Source organism: Cheilinus undulatus, linkage group 4, assembly GCF_018320785.1.
Source record: "Cheilinus undulatus linkage group 4, ASM1832078v1, whole genome shotgun sequence".
Lineage (NCBI taxonomy): Eukaryota > Metazoa > Chordata > Actinopteri > Labriformes > Labridae > Cheilinus > Cheilinus undulatus.
This window is the reverse complement of record NC_054868.1, coordinates 21,683,859-21,700,251: the sequence shown is the minus strand read 5'-3', so window position 1 is coordinate 21,700,251 and position 16,393 is coordinate 21,683,859. Positions and strand designations below refer to the sequence as shown.

Here is a 16,393-nt window from a genome sequence, read left to right as displayed (position 1 = left end):
GCTGGCAGATTATGATGTAGAAAGGGGGTCAGTCAGCAGGGAAACGGGACCCAGTTTGTAGACGAGCAGAGGATAGGCTGCGGTGTCAAACCTCAGTGTCTTTAATGCTAAGACATGAGTTGTTCTTGGGTTTGCTAATATAAAAAATGTGGTGATCAAATAAGCAAAACGAGGAGCTGATCTGTATACTAGTAACCCTATTACGTTGCTCTTTGACATAAATGGTTTAAAATATGTTTTCTTCTACTTTTATACAACCTCAGTTCTGTACAGATTTCAGAATCATACCCCTGCATTTGGCAGGGTGTTACATTTACCAGACTGTTGAAATATGTTGTAAACCATCTCTGTGCACATTCTAGTAAGTATTGCTTCACCTGCCATTTCCAAACACGATGTTGGTAAAACAAGATCAAACTAGAGCAGAAGTAAAAAGATGTTGCCGAGTCTTGTGCAGCTTGATTTAATCCAAAGACAAACAAAGGAGATTAAAACAACCCATCCCCTGTCATCCTTCACATTTATTTTTTAATTATTACTCCGTTTGACTTCATGTTCTTCTGTCTTATTCTTCAATCCAGGACCCGGCCTTGCTAAGTGGGAAAGTGACTCTGCATCATGCAAAAGCCGGAGCTGTCTTAGCCAGGCAGGGAGACCAGGTATGTGAAAAGCAGACCTGAGTACATGCCAGCGTACTGTGCTGTGTTAATTTCATTTTTAAAGCAAGAGCATATGGCTTCCTGAACCTTAGAGAACTTAAAATAACCAATCAAAACAACCTGGTCTCTTTTATTGTGAAATGCTGCTTCCCCTACATGGGGTTGCATACTTCAAGAGCTCCACAAGAGTGCATCAAACAAGTTCCTATTGTTACCTCTGCCAAGGAGGTTATGTGATCAGGTGGGTTTGTTAGTTCGTTTGTTAGTTCGTTAGCAACATAACTCAAAAAGTCACAGACGGATTTTCATGAAATCTTCAGGAAATGTCAGAAGTGGCATAAGGAAGAACTGATTAGATTTTGGGACTGATCCCGATCACAGTCTGGATCCAGGAATTTTTTAAAGGATTCTTTACTATTGGGAGATAGTGCTAAAGGCGGAGGTCCGTGCTGTTACCACTTTACACCAGGAGATGGCGGACATTAGTAACTTAAATCCCATCAGCATGTTTTTGGTGTGTTTCTATTCAAAGTTTTGGAGCTCATAGAGTTTTTAAGATGCACGCCTGGTTGAGGAGATGTGTGAGAGCGTAACAGACAGAAAGACAGCAAATTGTAGCGAGAATACTCACAATGCTGGGAGGAATAGAGAAATATTCACCCTCTGCCATGACTTCCAGTTATCCGGTGAGACCATTGTGCGTCCGCCATGACAGTCCACATGTAGCGAAGCCAATGCTGTGCCTCACCCTGTCTCCACCCCACCGGGGAGGGAGTAATCGGCAAATTAGATTTTGGGAGTGATCAGGATCACCGTCTGGATCCAGGAATGTTTTTAAAGGATTCTTCACTACTGGGAAATAGGGCTAATGGCGGAGGTCTGCGCTCTCTAAGTGCTTTTCTAATTTGTAGATTTGAAGCATCTCTGTGTGGATGTAAAGTGTCTATGTAAAATGTGTTTGGATTAAATGTATTGGATTTTGATTATAGGGATCTTTTCACAGCAGTAAGAGAATTTGTTTGAAACATTATGATTATACAGTATATTTTGAAATTGAAGGTTTAATGATTCTACACATTGCTGTTTGCATTTTGATAGTCTGTTGGATGTTTAGATTGTGGCTGCTGTGTTGGTTAAATCTTAAAATAAAAGTAATGTCAATAAAACAAAAATATTCAAGTAAAAATAAGTGATTGCTTAACTATCTGCCCCTTTTAAAGTGACGGCCCTAATTCAACAGAGGTCCAGCCAATTGGTGCTAGTAGTCTCACAATTATTGAAATGGCGATTGCCCGTGTGCAGTGAATGTGTCCTAAGTGATTGCAGTATAAAGACAGCTGTGTCTGGAATTCAGTTACTGGTTAATCGGTATTCCTGGCTGCCATTTCACCATTGTGACAAAAGAACTCTCCAAGCAACTCAGAAAAAAGGTTAATCGAAAGTGTAAGTCAGGAGTTGGATACAAAAAAATTCCAAGGCACTGAACATCCCCCGGAGTTCAGTTAAATCCATCATCAAGAAATGGAGGGATATGGCACATGTGTTAATCTGCCTACATCAGGCTGTCCTCAGGGCCGTGCAAGAAGGAAAATAGTGAGAGAAGCCACCAAGACACATCAGACAAGACATTTTTTTTGGCAGACACCAAACACTAAGATCACCACAAACACACCATCCCCATTGTTGAGCATGATGGTGGCAGCATCAGCTGCTCAGCTGCTGGCCCTGAAAGGCTTGTAAAGGTAGAGGGTAAAAATGAATGTGGCAAAATATGGAAAATTCTTGAGGACAATCTTATTTGGTCCTCAAGAGAACTACGTCTTGGGAGAGGATTTATTTTCTCAGCAAGAAAACGACCCAAAGCATACAGCAAAAGCTACATAGAAATGGTTTGAAGACAGCAAGGTGAATGTTTTTGAGTGGCCAAGTCAAATCCCAGACCTCAATCTAATAGAGAATTTGTGGATGGACTTAAAGAAGGGCTGTTCACGTCCAGTCCCCATGCAACTTGACAGAGCTTGAGCAGTTTTGTAAAGAAGAATGGCGTGAAATTGCAGTGAAATACTATTTCACTTTAACAATAGAGTTTTTATTTTATTGTTTTATTTTTCTTTTAAATCCCAATTATATTGACAATGGTTGATTTATAAAATCCATATATGGGTAAAACATCCAAGGGATGAATACTTTTATGATCACTATACAAAGACAGCAATTTCTATTAATTATAGACAAAACATTTTTAAATTGCTTTTGGTTGATTTCTTAGGCCAGTAAAAATATTTCTGTCTGCTTGGTATCTGCCTATCAAACTTATGTTTCAGAAACATCAGGTAAATTGTGATTGTATTAATCTAAACTCTATAACTAGCTGCATACGTGGAGTAACTCCCTGAACTAAATTAATAATAAACTACTGAAGATAAATCAAATAACAGTTACCTTATATTTATCAGACAGTGTAATTTAAGTATTTAACTTAACAAAGGACTGAAACTAACTTTGTGTGCCAGATAACACGGTGAACTCATGTCTGCTCTGCCATTTCTTTTGTTTCCACATCTTCCTCTTTTCACTCTCCTAGGATGTGAGTCTGCACTTTGTCCTGTCTGGCTGTCTGCATGTTTATCAGCGGATGATTAACAAGCAGGAGGCTGTCTGCTTGTTTGTCACCCATCCTGGGGAGATGGTGGGCCAGCTCGCTGTTCTCACAGGAGAGCCCCTCATCTTCACCATCAAGGCAGTCAGAGACTGTACTTATCTCAAGATTTCAAAGTCTGATTTCTATGAGTGAGTCACCTACATGAATAAAATGTTTTACAGACTTACTTTGTTTTCAATCCTTCACAATAGCCGGACAAGTCCATTTTTTTTTCATACAATAAAACCATGATCCACTGAACTTTGCCCGTGATGTGTGCTGCCCTCTGCAGGATCATGAGGGAACAGCCCAGTGTGGTGTTGAGCGTGGCTCATACAGTGGCCATCCGCATGTCTGCCTTTGTCCGACAAATGGACTTTGCTATTGACTGGATGGCTGTGGAGGCTGGCAGAGCCCTCTACAGGTATTCAGCTTTGCTTTTTTTTTTGTTAATTCTTCTTTTTCTGTGTGTAAGAAATCTCTCCTGGGGCACACTGCTTGAACATCATGTTCTTTGTCATTTACTAAGTGTCTTATTATTTTTCTCTTAACAGACAAGAGGACCAGTCAGACTGCACCTACATTGTTCTGAACGGACGTCTACGTTCAGTCATCCGTAAGACCAATGGCAAGAAAGAACTTGTGGGGGAATACGGCAGAGGAGACCTCATTGGAGTGGTGAGAACAAGGATTTCTCCTCCCATCAGCTGTAGTGTTATTCTGTATGTGTTTAATATATTCATGAAAATATGGAGCTGAAAAAAAAGATTAAAGAAAACAATAAGGGCTGTCAAGATTAATCGTAAAATTCCCAACTTCTAAAGGTCCACAATTAGTGCATGCAATTTTTTAAAATCACAATCAATCACATGATTTATTATCCCTTTTAACACACTTTGGTTAAGCCATGCCAGCATCTCCCTTTAGCCACAGTAGTGTAAAATAAGTCACCGCTCCTCCTTAATGTCTCATTTCACGTTCAAAAACTCACAGACAGCTTAGTGGATGAGTCAAAAGACATCTGCAGATTTGATCAAACATTGACCTTTTTCCTGTTCCCCTTTCTCCTTTTCGATCTATAAAAGGTTCCTTTTTTAGTAGTAAAGTTCAGGTCAAAATTTTTAGTTTACCTGTAAAAGCAGGTCTTTATGCAAACATGAAGTCAGTTACACTTAGCTGAAGACAATAGAAAAATCCTTAATTACATAAAAACAGTTTTGAATTCAAAATGAAATTTTAAAAATGTGATAAAAGGATGCCACTAATCATGATTAGAATTTTTAATCTTTTTACAGCTCTAAAAATAATAAAAGGATATATATTTTTCAATGTATTTATTTTCTTAGCTCCAAACATGTCTCTGAGGTATATAATGTCCCACGTTTTGAATTTATCCCATAGGTGGAGGCTTTGACCAGACAGCCAAGAGCCACCACTGTCCATGCTGTGAGAGACACAGAACTGGTCAAACTCCCTGAGGGAACGCTCAACAACATCAAAAGACGATATCCACAGGTCAGAGATGTGATCTTATTGTGCCTGTGCTTGTGTGCAGCTGAAGTGGTGCTGATGTTTCATGTGTCTATAGGTGGTGACGAGGTTGATCCACTTGTTAGGACAGAAGATTTTGGGTAATCTACAGCAGGGCCGGGGGCCATTCTCAGGTAATGTGGTTATAGGGAGGCATTTATAAGCACATATAGCTTTGTTACTTCAACCTGATGGAGTTGACATGGAGTGACATCATATAATCCTCTCTTCAGGTTCAGCCTTGAGTCTGCCCAGCATGACTACCAGTGCTGATGTCACCAACCCCGCCAGTAACCTCTCCACTGTGGCTGTTCTGCCTGTGTGCGATGAGGTGCCAGTCAATGCATTCAACCTGGAGCTCAGCCATGCCCTCAGTGCCATTGGTAGGCCAAACATTTTTCATTTGATCACAGCCTTTCTACTCTGGGATTGCTTGGTCATGATTTGTGTTCTTCTTTTCAACCAGGACTTAAGTGTGGTTAACATGATGCTCAATTAAGTGACATAATGTTTGTGAAAATAAATTAAAGCCATTTTAACATTCTTTGTTTCCAATGTTTGATGTTTGCAGGTCCCACTCTTCTCTTGACCAGTGACATAATCAGAGAGCGACTAGGTGCTTCTGCTCTGGACAGGTCAGCCTGATAGTAAACAAAAACCTCTTTCTTTGTAGTGTAAGGAATATCATCAAAAGTCCTTTAACAGCCGTGCATTTTAAGAATCCTCCACACCTGTATTTTTTTCTAAAACATATAGGACTGTGAAAAAATCTTAGGCCACTATTAAATGTTTTTTGCCAGTGTTATGCAAAGACAAAGACAAGACAGCTTTACATATAAAGAACAAAGCTGGAAAAAGCTGACTGTAGTCTGGTATAATATACCAGAAGATTTCTCAAGATAACTTCAAGACAGTCTTCCTAAGAGTTAAAGATGTGCTTATGAAGAATAAAAATGAGGATCAAGGTAGTCTCATTCAAACATTTTGTCTACATATGCCCCTTTATTTTCTGGTTGTATCATAATAAAGAAACTGTGTTACAAATATGAATAGTCATGAAGTATTTGCTAAAACATCAAAGCTAATAGTGGCCTAAGACTGCCAGTCCTACATTTTGGTGTTCTGTTACATTTACCTCAGATAATTTCCATTTATTTTAAACACTGTTGGTGTCTTTAGTTAAATCAAAATGCTTCTGTACTGTATATCCTTATCCCTCCATCAGTATCCATGAGTACCGTCTCTCTGGCTGGCTGGCCCAGCAGGAGGATATTAATCGGATTGTCCTATACCAGACGGACAACAGCATGACACCATGGACTCAGCGCTGCATCCGCCAGGCTGACTGTATCCTCATCGTTGGCCTGGGCGACCAAGAACCTGCCCTGGGAGAGGTCTGTGTCTAAAAATTCAAGTTGATAAGGCCTCCTAGATCCATAGGATACATTAACTCTCTTTTCCTCTCTAACCTGTGTTTCTGTTCTCCTCTCTTTCCCTCCAGTTGGAGCAGATGCTGGAGAACACAGCAGTCCGAGCACTGAAGCAGCTGGTCCTTCTGCACAAAGAGGATGGGCCGGGCCCCTCCAGGACGGTCGAGTGGCTTAATATGCGTAGTTGGTGCTCTGGGCATCTGCACCTCAAGTGTCCTCGGAGGGTTTTCTCCAGACGCAGCCCAAGCAAACTAGTATGAAGCAAATTAAAATGTCATTTGTGTCTGTTTATTTATTTTTATATATATTTTCTATATTGACAAATTGTCATTTATGCTTTCTTTGTGCAGAGGGAGGTGTATGAGAAGGTGTTTGAGAAAACGGCAGACAGGCACAGTGATTTCTCTCGGCTGGCCCGAGTCCTGACTGGAAACAGCATCGCTCTGGTGCTTGGGGGTGGTGGAGCCAGGTGAGCTGGGTGGAACCAAAACTATCTGTGGAGACGTTTGTGTTTTATGAGCTATATTGGTCTTGATACAAACAATACATACTAACATTTATAAAGTAGTCTAATGTGTCAGCAACTCTAAACTCTCTTCTCTTTTACCACTATGAAAATACATTATGTGCTTAATAATAATGCATCCTATTTTGAATGTCTTGATGTCCTTTTTTACCTAAACTGCATAGCTGTGATAAATATGTTTTTCTATATAACAAAGGAATATTTCAAGTCATGTTTTACTGTTGGGCTTACCACATTTGAAGGTATCCAAAGTACCTGACTGTTATTTTTGTTCCTTCCCGCAGAGGCTGCTCTCATGTAGGTGTAATCAAAGCTATGGAGGAAGCTGGGATTCCTATCGACATAGTGGGCGGGACCTCAATCGGCTCATTTATTGGTGCATTGTATGCTGAGGAAAGGAGTGCAGTTAGAACGAAACAGAGAGCAAGGGAGTGGTCAAAGGTAAAAACACACATAAGTAGTCAAATATGATGTAATTTCAGTGCTATTATTTTAAGAAATGTAATCTGAGTTGACAGGATTATCAACACTTAGATAATTTTTGCTACCATGTGTTTTGAAACAGTATTATCTATATTATTTTAATGGGTAACAGTTTTCAAAACAAGAGAAATAATTTATTTGTATAATTGTAATGGGACATGACTTCTAATGAGGGTTGCCATTGTTTGCAAGTTAAACCACCCAAATTCATCAGTGAAATCAAGATGCTGGTTTACTATGCCATATTGAGTAGACTTTTTCAATGAACTAAAACTAAAAAATAATTTGTGGAGACAGGCAAGGCTGAGCAGTGCTGGTTTCTACCCATGATATTGTGTTATTGCTTTGATTGAGAGCCCCCTAGTAGAGGAATTTTACTTTCTGTGCATTTGAAGAAGAACACTATAGTAGCCTGGAAGTCTTATACTTATGCAAACTGAAAACACTTTGCATTAACAGAAAAGATTGTTGCAAATAGCTAAAACACAAATACATTCAGGCACAGCATGAATGCATATTCAAAACGCTTTCAATCAACAAACAGACGCTACACAAATGCATATTCGAATTACACTTTTTCCAGATGGACATGCTACATAAATGCTGTAAAAATAATTCTGACGGACGATTTTTGTGGACAAACTCTTAGAAAGAGCTGAGTAAGTAAAGCATTATCCAAAGTTTACTACAAGTATCACAAACTTGTTTGCTTAGTGACCTTCACACATCAGTGCCAAAGCATACCCATCTGGGAAAAATGTCTGTTGAATTACTTCTGTTGTGAAGCTATTTATGTTTGTGTTTTTTGTTAATGGAAAGTATTTGAATATCCATTAGTGCCGCTCCTATGTACAAAGTGTTTTAGTACGCATTCATGCTGCACCTGTTTGTGTTTGGGTTGTAATCATCTTTTCTGTTAATGCAAAGTGCTTTGAATATGCATTAGCATGAGACTTTCACTGTAGGGTACTAAAATACTGATGAGAAAGTTGTGGAAATAGTTTACCGACAAGACTTCCAATTAATCTGTATTGTGTTGTTTAACAGGCAATGAACTCAGTATTTAAAACAGTCTTGGACCTGACCTATCCTATCACCTCCATGTTCTCCGGCTCCGCCTTCAATGCCAGCATCTATAAAGTGTTTCAGGACAAACAAGCCGAGGTGAGGGATTTCAGAACAACGGCATTTTTCAAAACAATATTTATCTACTATCAATATTTATCTAATATCACTAACATATTTTTTGTTGTCCCTAGGACCTGTGGCTGCCATACTTCAACGTCACCACTGATATCACAGCCTCTGCCATGAGGGTTCACCAGGATGGTAAGTGACAGATCAGCTGACTGCTGTGCCGTCACCTTTTTTCATTTATACAACTCCTGAGAAAGGCCTTTCTCTTTTGTTTACACATTTTTTTTCTAGGATTTAGACAGGGTCAGATCTTATATTAGTTTATTGTACAGAACACAATTTGTAGATGAGCATTAATGAGTTATAACACCCACACACATATACTATATGTTTATACACCATACACTGTAATTGGCATGTTTTAACGAGTCTTTACAACAATTCACAACACAGCAAAATCAATAATGCAGCTCTGAATGAAAGAAAACTAATGTGAACAAAAAGTTTAATAATGCTTGCGGCTGTTTATGAGAACTGAAATGGAACAGTCACTAAAATCATTATTGAAGTCGATATGGATTGGATGGATTTTGAAGGCAGCTGTTGGAACTGTAGCATATAACTTTAATACTGGACATTTATAATATTTGTATTAGTAAGCACATTTTGGTACAGAACAAATATTTAGGCTTTATAGTATCTAGGGTAACTTGTCCACATGCCCTCAGATTTGTAGTTAGAAGCAGGTCTACTCCAAATTAAACTGAGGCTGACTAGTTCTCAAACAATATGTCATTTTGTGCATGTTATATTTTAGTTACATGTCATAACTTGTAAAATTCAAGAGATATAAAGTAGGGATGCTCAGCGTGGTATCACTATAGAGGGTGTGCATGTGACGTCACAGGCAGCGTGAGTTAGAGCCTTCCAGCCACTGAGTGGGAGAAAGGATTTAACTGGTGACAGAGATCAGTAGGGTAGGTAGTGAAGGGTAAGCACCGTCATTCCAGCTGAAAAGTGCCGTCTTTTTATTAATTATACCTTGATGATGTTCACTGAGTCCCAAACAGATCCTCAGCTGATGGAATATATTTATAGAAATGTTTCAAGCCGTAACGTTACGTTAATAAAAACACAAGATGAAGCTGGGCTATTATAGGAGGTACAACAAGCATACAGAGAGTGATGAATAACCTCACTCCATTCTCCTTCCCCTTATCTTAAAGGAAAATTAAGATCATACAGATAAATAATATGTAAGATGGTAAGGCATCTAATGACAACAGATTATATTTTATAGATTTACAAATTGTACCTTGATATCCGATTAACACGGTTGGTTTTTATAGGGGAAAGACCAACAAATAGTGAAATCCTCTAATATTATCACTGATTAAATGAAGCAGCTGTTGTAAACTAATATGATTTCTATGTGGTTAAATACTGACGTTATTTCCATGATCTATTAGAAGTGAACGTATGACGCTATCAGTTATACAACATAATATGAAAGTTGAGAGGTGCCCCATGTGAACTTATCATATTAAAAATAAAATAAAGGTTTAACTGGGGTTCATTTTGAACTAGATTAAGAAAGACAGGTGTGATAGGCTATGTTGATCTCATTTTGAAGAAGGCTATATCCAGAGTTTTTGCAAACAGATTTAACAACTACCTAGCAATATTTTCAAAGATTAGCTTAAGTAAGAAGTAAACAAAACACTGAAAAGACCTGCTGAGAAACAACTGATCTAAAGCCTCAATTAACATGGTGAAGTTTTAACTTTGCCATATTTGTTTACTTAACACAAAATGTGTTATAAATGTCACAAAACTCGATATTTGGCCACATATCAATGTCAACATTCCACTGTGTCTTTAGGAAACAACATGGATCTCTGTCCAGTCTGAATATCCCTAATTTAAATGTATATCAGTCCATTTTTCTCCCGTATTCATCTGTTTCTCATAGAGCAGACAGACATTTTACCACTCAGCTTGGCTGAGCAGTTGTGTTGCGCGTTGAAAGTGTCGTCAATGCATACCCTCTATTACCATCATTTATAAATTTGTATCAATATTGGGGTCAACTAAAAGGAATTTGTCAATATTGACATATCAGATATTTTCAGAAATCCATTACTGTGCATCCCTAATATAATCCTAGAGTATGGGGCTCTGGGGCAACTTCTGAAAATTTTTAATGAAAATAATGATCAATTTCAAGTGAATTGAAACAATAAATTGAAGACTGCCAACCTGCAGCCATTGAAGTCACTTAATTTTGTTGTAAACTAGCTGTTTAGCCTTCATTTAACTTCCAGTTTCAGTTTGGTTTGGAGTTTGCTACAGTCACTGAGTTTAAAGAAGATTGCACTGAATACTTCATTAAAAAACAGGCTAAAGATACATTGATATGTAGATGTGACTGTTAGATATTAAGGTGAATGTGTTCTGTTTGACTTGTGTAAAGAAAGTGCACTATCCCTAACATTAGCTAAAGTAGAACTAACCTGAATGGACCCCCTCCAACCCTGCAAATCCAGTGAACTTTTCCAGTTCTATGTGGCTTTCAGCACAATCAGTGTAGTGCTACTTTGTATATACAGTATTGTGAATTAAGTGAGTCATTACTAGTACACTTTAAATTGCTCTGTTTAATCTGGAACTGGATTTAAAAAAGGGTTTACAGGCTGGATTCCTGCAGGGAAAACTGAATGATTATGTTTGCATCTTGGCATGTGTATGAACTAACTGCTGGAGCAAAGCCTTTCTGTCTCTCTGTGTCATTGTTCCCATCATCTTTCTTTCTTTCTTTCTTTCTTTCTTTCTTTCTTTCTTTCTTTCTTTCTCTCTTTCTTTCTTTCTTTCTTTCTTTCTTTCTATTTTTCTTTCTTTCTTCTTAACATTTCATTTTCACATGCTAAACTGATTAAGCTGTTGCTGTTCCATTATATTCTTCTTCATCACATACGTGCCTTAAACTCTGAGATTATGTCCTCTAAATATCCCATAGATTAGGTCTTTGTGTAAATAGAGAGCCACCCATCTTTAGGTTACACCTTAGACAAAATAACCTGTGCAGTAGTTGCCCCCAAAAATGCTTATCCCCTCCCATGTCCATGTCAACATGTAGGATCCAGAACACTCCACCCCGCTGTTACCTGCCTCCTCCTTAATGACATCCATGTTGCTTTTCTAAAACACCTTCATCCATTTTGTGCTTTTTGTATTTTTCCCTGGTGTGCTTTGTCAAACATGGCTAGGGTGGTGTTACTCAGAATGTGTCTTTGGGTACAGTCAATGCTGAAAGTAGTTGTACTCTCTGATATTGTAATGAGTTTATGCCATGGACTTTGTTGTAAGACTGCCAGAAGAACTGCCCCGTTTGAATGAAGCAGACATCTTTAGAGCTCCACCTCCTAATGGGTCGAACTCTAAAGTGAAAAACACAGGTTAAATTAATAAGTGTCAAACTTAGATTCTATTGTGGTAATTTTTGTCCAAGTGTTCATTTCTGGAGTATTTTTTTTTTAAACTAGGTATTTGATGCTGATAAGAGCAGATGAAAGGTCATGATTTACATTTCTATAGACAAATATGGCCTTTCCATGTTGTCAGCCAGATTAGCTGAGCAGAGGAGGAAAAGCAGAAGAAAACATTACAACAACGAACAATACTGAACTATCAAAAAATGGTCTGCCCTCATTTCAACACAAGACTTTGTTCTGTTGTGGACTATACCAAACTCAGAGGGTTCAGTGTCTTTTGGTTAGCAGAGGGATGTGGCATCAGTTCCAAGGTTGCAGAGATCATTTTGTGAACTCAAACTGAAAATGTTAGTCAGCGACCTTTCTTCCATGAGAAAGACTAGACTAAGAAAAGCTAAAATAGATATTTGGGATAAAAACTCTGACAAAAAGCATGTTTAGTTTTTATCAAGGAGACTAAAACTACACTAAAATGTTACAGTTCTGTGCTGTTGGATATTCACATCCATGATATTTCTCCACTGTGAATATGTTGTGTCAGTATTTTCATCAGTGCATTAATAAAATTAGTGTTATAATTTATATTAACCATTTAAAGCCTGTTGCGGCATATTTGATGCATACCTTTATGATGATACTTTTGTCTAATCAGTATGATCATAAATTACTAAAAAAACTTCTGAATACAATCTGAGTTTGATGAAAATGCCCCCAAGTGGATTATCAGTTAAAAAAAAAACACTTAAAGTATCAAATGATATACAAAAAATATAAATATTTAATTTTATGGGAATTTTGATTTTTTCTTCCGGTTTCAGTAGAAAGTGAAATAAACATTTAATTTCCAAAAAATTAGAATTTTCTGTCCATAATTTGTGTTTTCAGGCTTTAAGGGGTTGATTTTACAATTTGGCCAATTTGTTTGTTCAAAGCGGGCTGTCAGGACACATTATTTTCTTTTAAAATGTATTTCTCATGCCCTATTGTCCCTCTCACAATGCTTTGGTGAAGCCACTACAGCATCTCCCTGCAGCCACAGTGATGTAAAATAAATCCACCACTGCTCTTTAATGCCTCATCTCACTTTAAAAACTCTGACAGTTCAGAGAAGTCAAAAGTCATCCTAAATGGTATCAAACATTTTTACAGACCCCTTATTTTATTATCAATCCATATTAAGTTCTTTTTGCCATGGTTAAGTTAATGTAGTAATCACTGATCTAGCAGTGTCCAAACAGGAAGTCAGTTGCCCTTTGTTGAAGACAGTAGAATAAGGCAAAATTACACAAAAACAGTTTTAAATGCAAAATAGCTGATATTCAAAAAATGATAAAAACATAAACATTCTGATTGACAACAGAAATTATGGGATGAATCTTGAGTAAAAAAAAAAAGTAATTGTTTGACAGCCCAAGGACTCTTTTAATGACTAAAACTTGACTAAAATGTTCTTGCGTTTTAGTCAACTTTTAACTATTAAGGCTAAAAATGACTCAAACGTGACTAAAACTAAAAGTCTTTTTAATCTAGAGACTAAGACTACATTTGAAATAGTTGCCAAAGTTACCACTGCACGTTTCAACCAGCCAACTCTTCCATGTAGATTTTGACTTCAAATTGCATCACCCATCATGAGGGCATTTTGGCTTCACTTCTCACAATGGGAGCTGCAGCTGCAGACAGGCTGTCCACATTAATAAACAATCACTGAACTGAGCATAAAGTGAATCTTTCCTGTAAAACCTTGTCAAGTTTTACTTGTAGTTTCCTTGATTCTGCAATTAGCTCAGTGCCTAATAGTCTTTATTCAAGTGGTTTTTACTGCACAATCCTCTTTCTCTGTGTTCTCCTATCCCCCTCTATTGCTCTCACCCCCCAACCCCCCACAAAATATTGGTCTTTCTCTACTTGTCTTTGTCCAACCTTGCTTGTTGGAGCAGACAGCTAACAATGCTAATACTATTGCTTAATATGTTAATATGCTTGTTTCAATGAACAAAAATCCATTGCATGTACATTTCAATTTTAAGGTAATCCACATACATCTAGTGCCATTAATCTGACACATTTCCTCATTTTCATCAGATTGGTTTTAGATCCTAATCATTGTGTAGCGTGTAGGGCGGAGTTACAAATTTGTTTGAATTGATAAGTATTTAGAAATCTTGATAAATAAATTGTGTTTAATTAGATAGTTTAAGTTGCTGTCAAGTTGCCTCGATCTGATTTTATTCAAAATTGGCCACACATGAAAAAGTATTGCATTCGCTTATAAACCGTAGGCTTTCTAGATATTGTTTCACGGTGTTTTACCCCTCTTCTCTGTCTCCGTCTCAGAGGCTTGTAGCACTCTTCCTCTTTATGTTCCTTCTTTGCATTTTTCTCTCTAAGCCTTTCTTTTTCAGCATCCCCCCCCCCCCTTAATTCCATCTGTTACGTGGAGTCCGACCCATATTTGATGTGTTCCTCCATCTCCATCTCCTGACAGGTTGTGTCTGGCGCTATGTTAGAGCCAGCGCCTCCTACACCCCCTATTTACCTCCCCTGTGCGACCCCAAGGATGGCCACTTGCTTGTGGATGGTTGCTATGTTAACAATGTCCCAGGTCAGATTTTTAAACGGCCGCTCACCAAAACCTTGTTCCCTCATCCCTGAGTTGACCACTCAGTTACCCCTCCTCCTTCTTTGTTCCCCTCCCTTGTAACTAACCCCCCACTGACCAGGTGGACATTGGGAGCCCATGGTTTGGAAGGAAAGATTTAAACTGATGTATGTCTTAGAATTGATCCTCATCTTATGCTGAATATTTCCAGCTGTACTCATCATTCTCTTTTTATGACCTTTTTTGACACATACCATCAAATATGACAATTGAACGTCACTTTTAAGTCAGATGAGATGCATGTCTGTACAGATAGGGGTCATACAGGGACGCATGATGGTCTGGCTTCCTCTGGTGCCCTCTATAAGCTACAACCTTTCACTATTCCTTATCTTTATCTAAAAAATTACTTGCAGGTAGCCTAGCTTGTAGATCATTCAAACTTTTAGCACATAAAGAGCAGTCAGTCCTGTGTGTGTTGCGTATAGCTGATAGTGTTGAGTGTGACGCTCATGCCTCAGGGAAGGGCTGCACCATGTCTTCATCACATTTGTCTTTTCTTCTTGTCGTGGATCGTTGTGCGTTGCATCAGGCCTGGATGTGTTTGTTCTTTGGTCTGAACAGTGGCTTGTTTATCCCATATGGAGCTTCTTGTAAATTGCTCCTTTCTCATTTCAGTCACCTCCACCTACAAGAACATGTTCAGTCTCTCCCACACAGCTCCTGCCTTCTCCCCTGGCTTTGCTTGCTTCTATGTGCATGCAAAACAACCTAAGCCAATCAATATATTACTCATGAAAATATATCGGCCGCATGTGTTGCATTCTTTTTTTATACTTCTTTTGACTTATTTAGGGAGTATGTGTTCTGGATCCTGCTGTTGCACATTTTAGCCCCTTTAAAATCTGAAACTGAAATGTAAAGAGCATCTTTAGGTGGTATGTATCCCGTTAAAGCAGTATTTCATCAGAAAACAATCATATCTCTTATTCACATACACTCACGCACAGTTGCACCCCTCGCTTTTCTCTGTGGTGCTCCTTATCCTTCCAACCCATGCAGCACCTCGCCTGCTCCTGCCCCCTGCTGGCTCTGAGCTGGACTGCAAGACTGAGCAGGCCGGGTGCTTCCCTGCCATGTTCACGGTGAAGGATCTCCCAACGTTGTCACAACATTTGCTTTTGAAATAAAGACAGTTGAATACGATCTTTCAAATAATATTTCACTTCTTCTCATCAAAAAAATATTTTAATTTAAATATACAATAGTTGTGGATTGTATAAGAACTTTGGAATTAAAAGACCAAGTGAATGTGCTGTGTTGTAGACACTGTTTGGAGATCCATAAAGCCTTGGTGCTCTGTGATGGTTGCCATTTACTTTTTTACCTTAAGCACAAGTCACGCAGGGTCTCTGTGCAAGGTAATGAGGTTTGCAGTGGTCTACAACAGAGACTAAAGGTGGGCAGAACCGCAGTCCCAGCCTTTTCAGGGTTTGGCTTCTTTCCTCTATCCAAGCTCTCTCTGGTGATGGACTGCGGTCTGTGTCTACACTAACCTGAAACGTTTAGCAAACATTATTGAGATGTTATCCCCGCCCTTCCTCCTCTTCCTCCCTCCCTTCCTCCCTGGTGTGTCAGGCTCTCTGTGGCGCTATGTGCGAGCGAGCATGACCCTCTCAGGGTATCTGCCGCCTCTCTGCGACCCCAAAGATGGCAACTTGCTAATGGATGGTGGCTACATCAACAACCTGCCAGGCAAGTAGAGGTGGTATCCCCCCACCCAATACCCCCAACAACGTATTATCCCCAATCTCCACCAAACTGCTGCCCCCCTAAGTGGAGGGAGCCGCAGTGAGGGATAGGGATTATTATCATGAGAAGTTCTAAACATGTA

At 38.8% G+C, this 16,393-nt stretch overlaps 1 protein-coding gene across 5 annotated transcripts in view; it reads left to right on the top strand.

Annotated features, from left to right (window-relative positions):
- Positions 1-16,393, top strand: part of pnpla6 (patatin-like phospholipase domain containing 6) — a 56,186-nt gene that overhangs the window by 27,181 nt on the left and 12,612 nt on the right. For 4 of the 5 annotated variants that reach the window (XM_041785689.1, XM_041785690.1, XM_041785691.1 and 1 more), the window contains 15 exons: positions 582-659; positions 3,244-3,449; positions 3,593-3,724; positions 3,855-3,978; positions 4,702-4,815; positions 4,889-4,964; positions 5,064-5,213; positions 5,402-5,465; positions 6,056-6,224; positions 6,332-6,514; positions 6,611-6,729; positions 7,071-7,227; positions 8,317-8,433; positions 8,529-8,598; positions 16,138-16,254. In XM_041785689.1, coding sequence (XP_041641623.1) covers positions 582-659; positions 3,244-3,449; positions 3,593-3,724; positions 3,855-3,978; positions 4,702-4,815; positions 4,889-4,964; positions 5,064-5,213; positions 5,402-5,465; positions 6,056-6,224; positions 6,332-6,514; positions 6,611-6,729; positions 7,071-7,227; positions 8,317-8,433; positions 8,529-8,598; positions 16,138-16,254 — 1,876 coding nt within the window. Of the gene's footprint in view, positions 1-581; positions 660-3,243; positions 3,450-3,592; positions 3,725-3,854; positions 3,979-4,701; positions 4,816-4,888; positions 4,965-5,063; positions 5,214-5,401; positions 5,466-6,055; positions 6,225-6,331; positions 6,515-6,610; positions 6,730-7,070; positions 7,228-8,316; positions 8,434-8,528; positions 8,599-14,385; positions 14,503-16,137; positions 16,255-16,393 lie in introns of all 5 variants that reach the window. The other variant, XM_041785687.1, reaches the window with a different exon arrangement.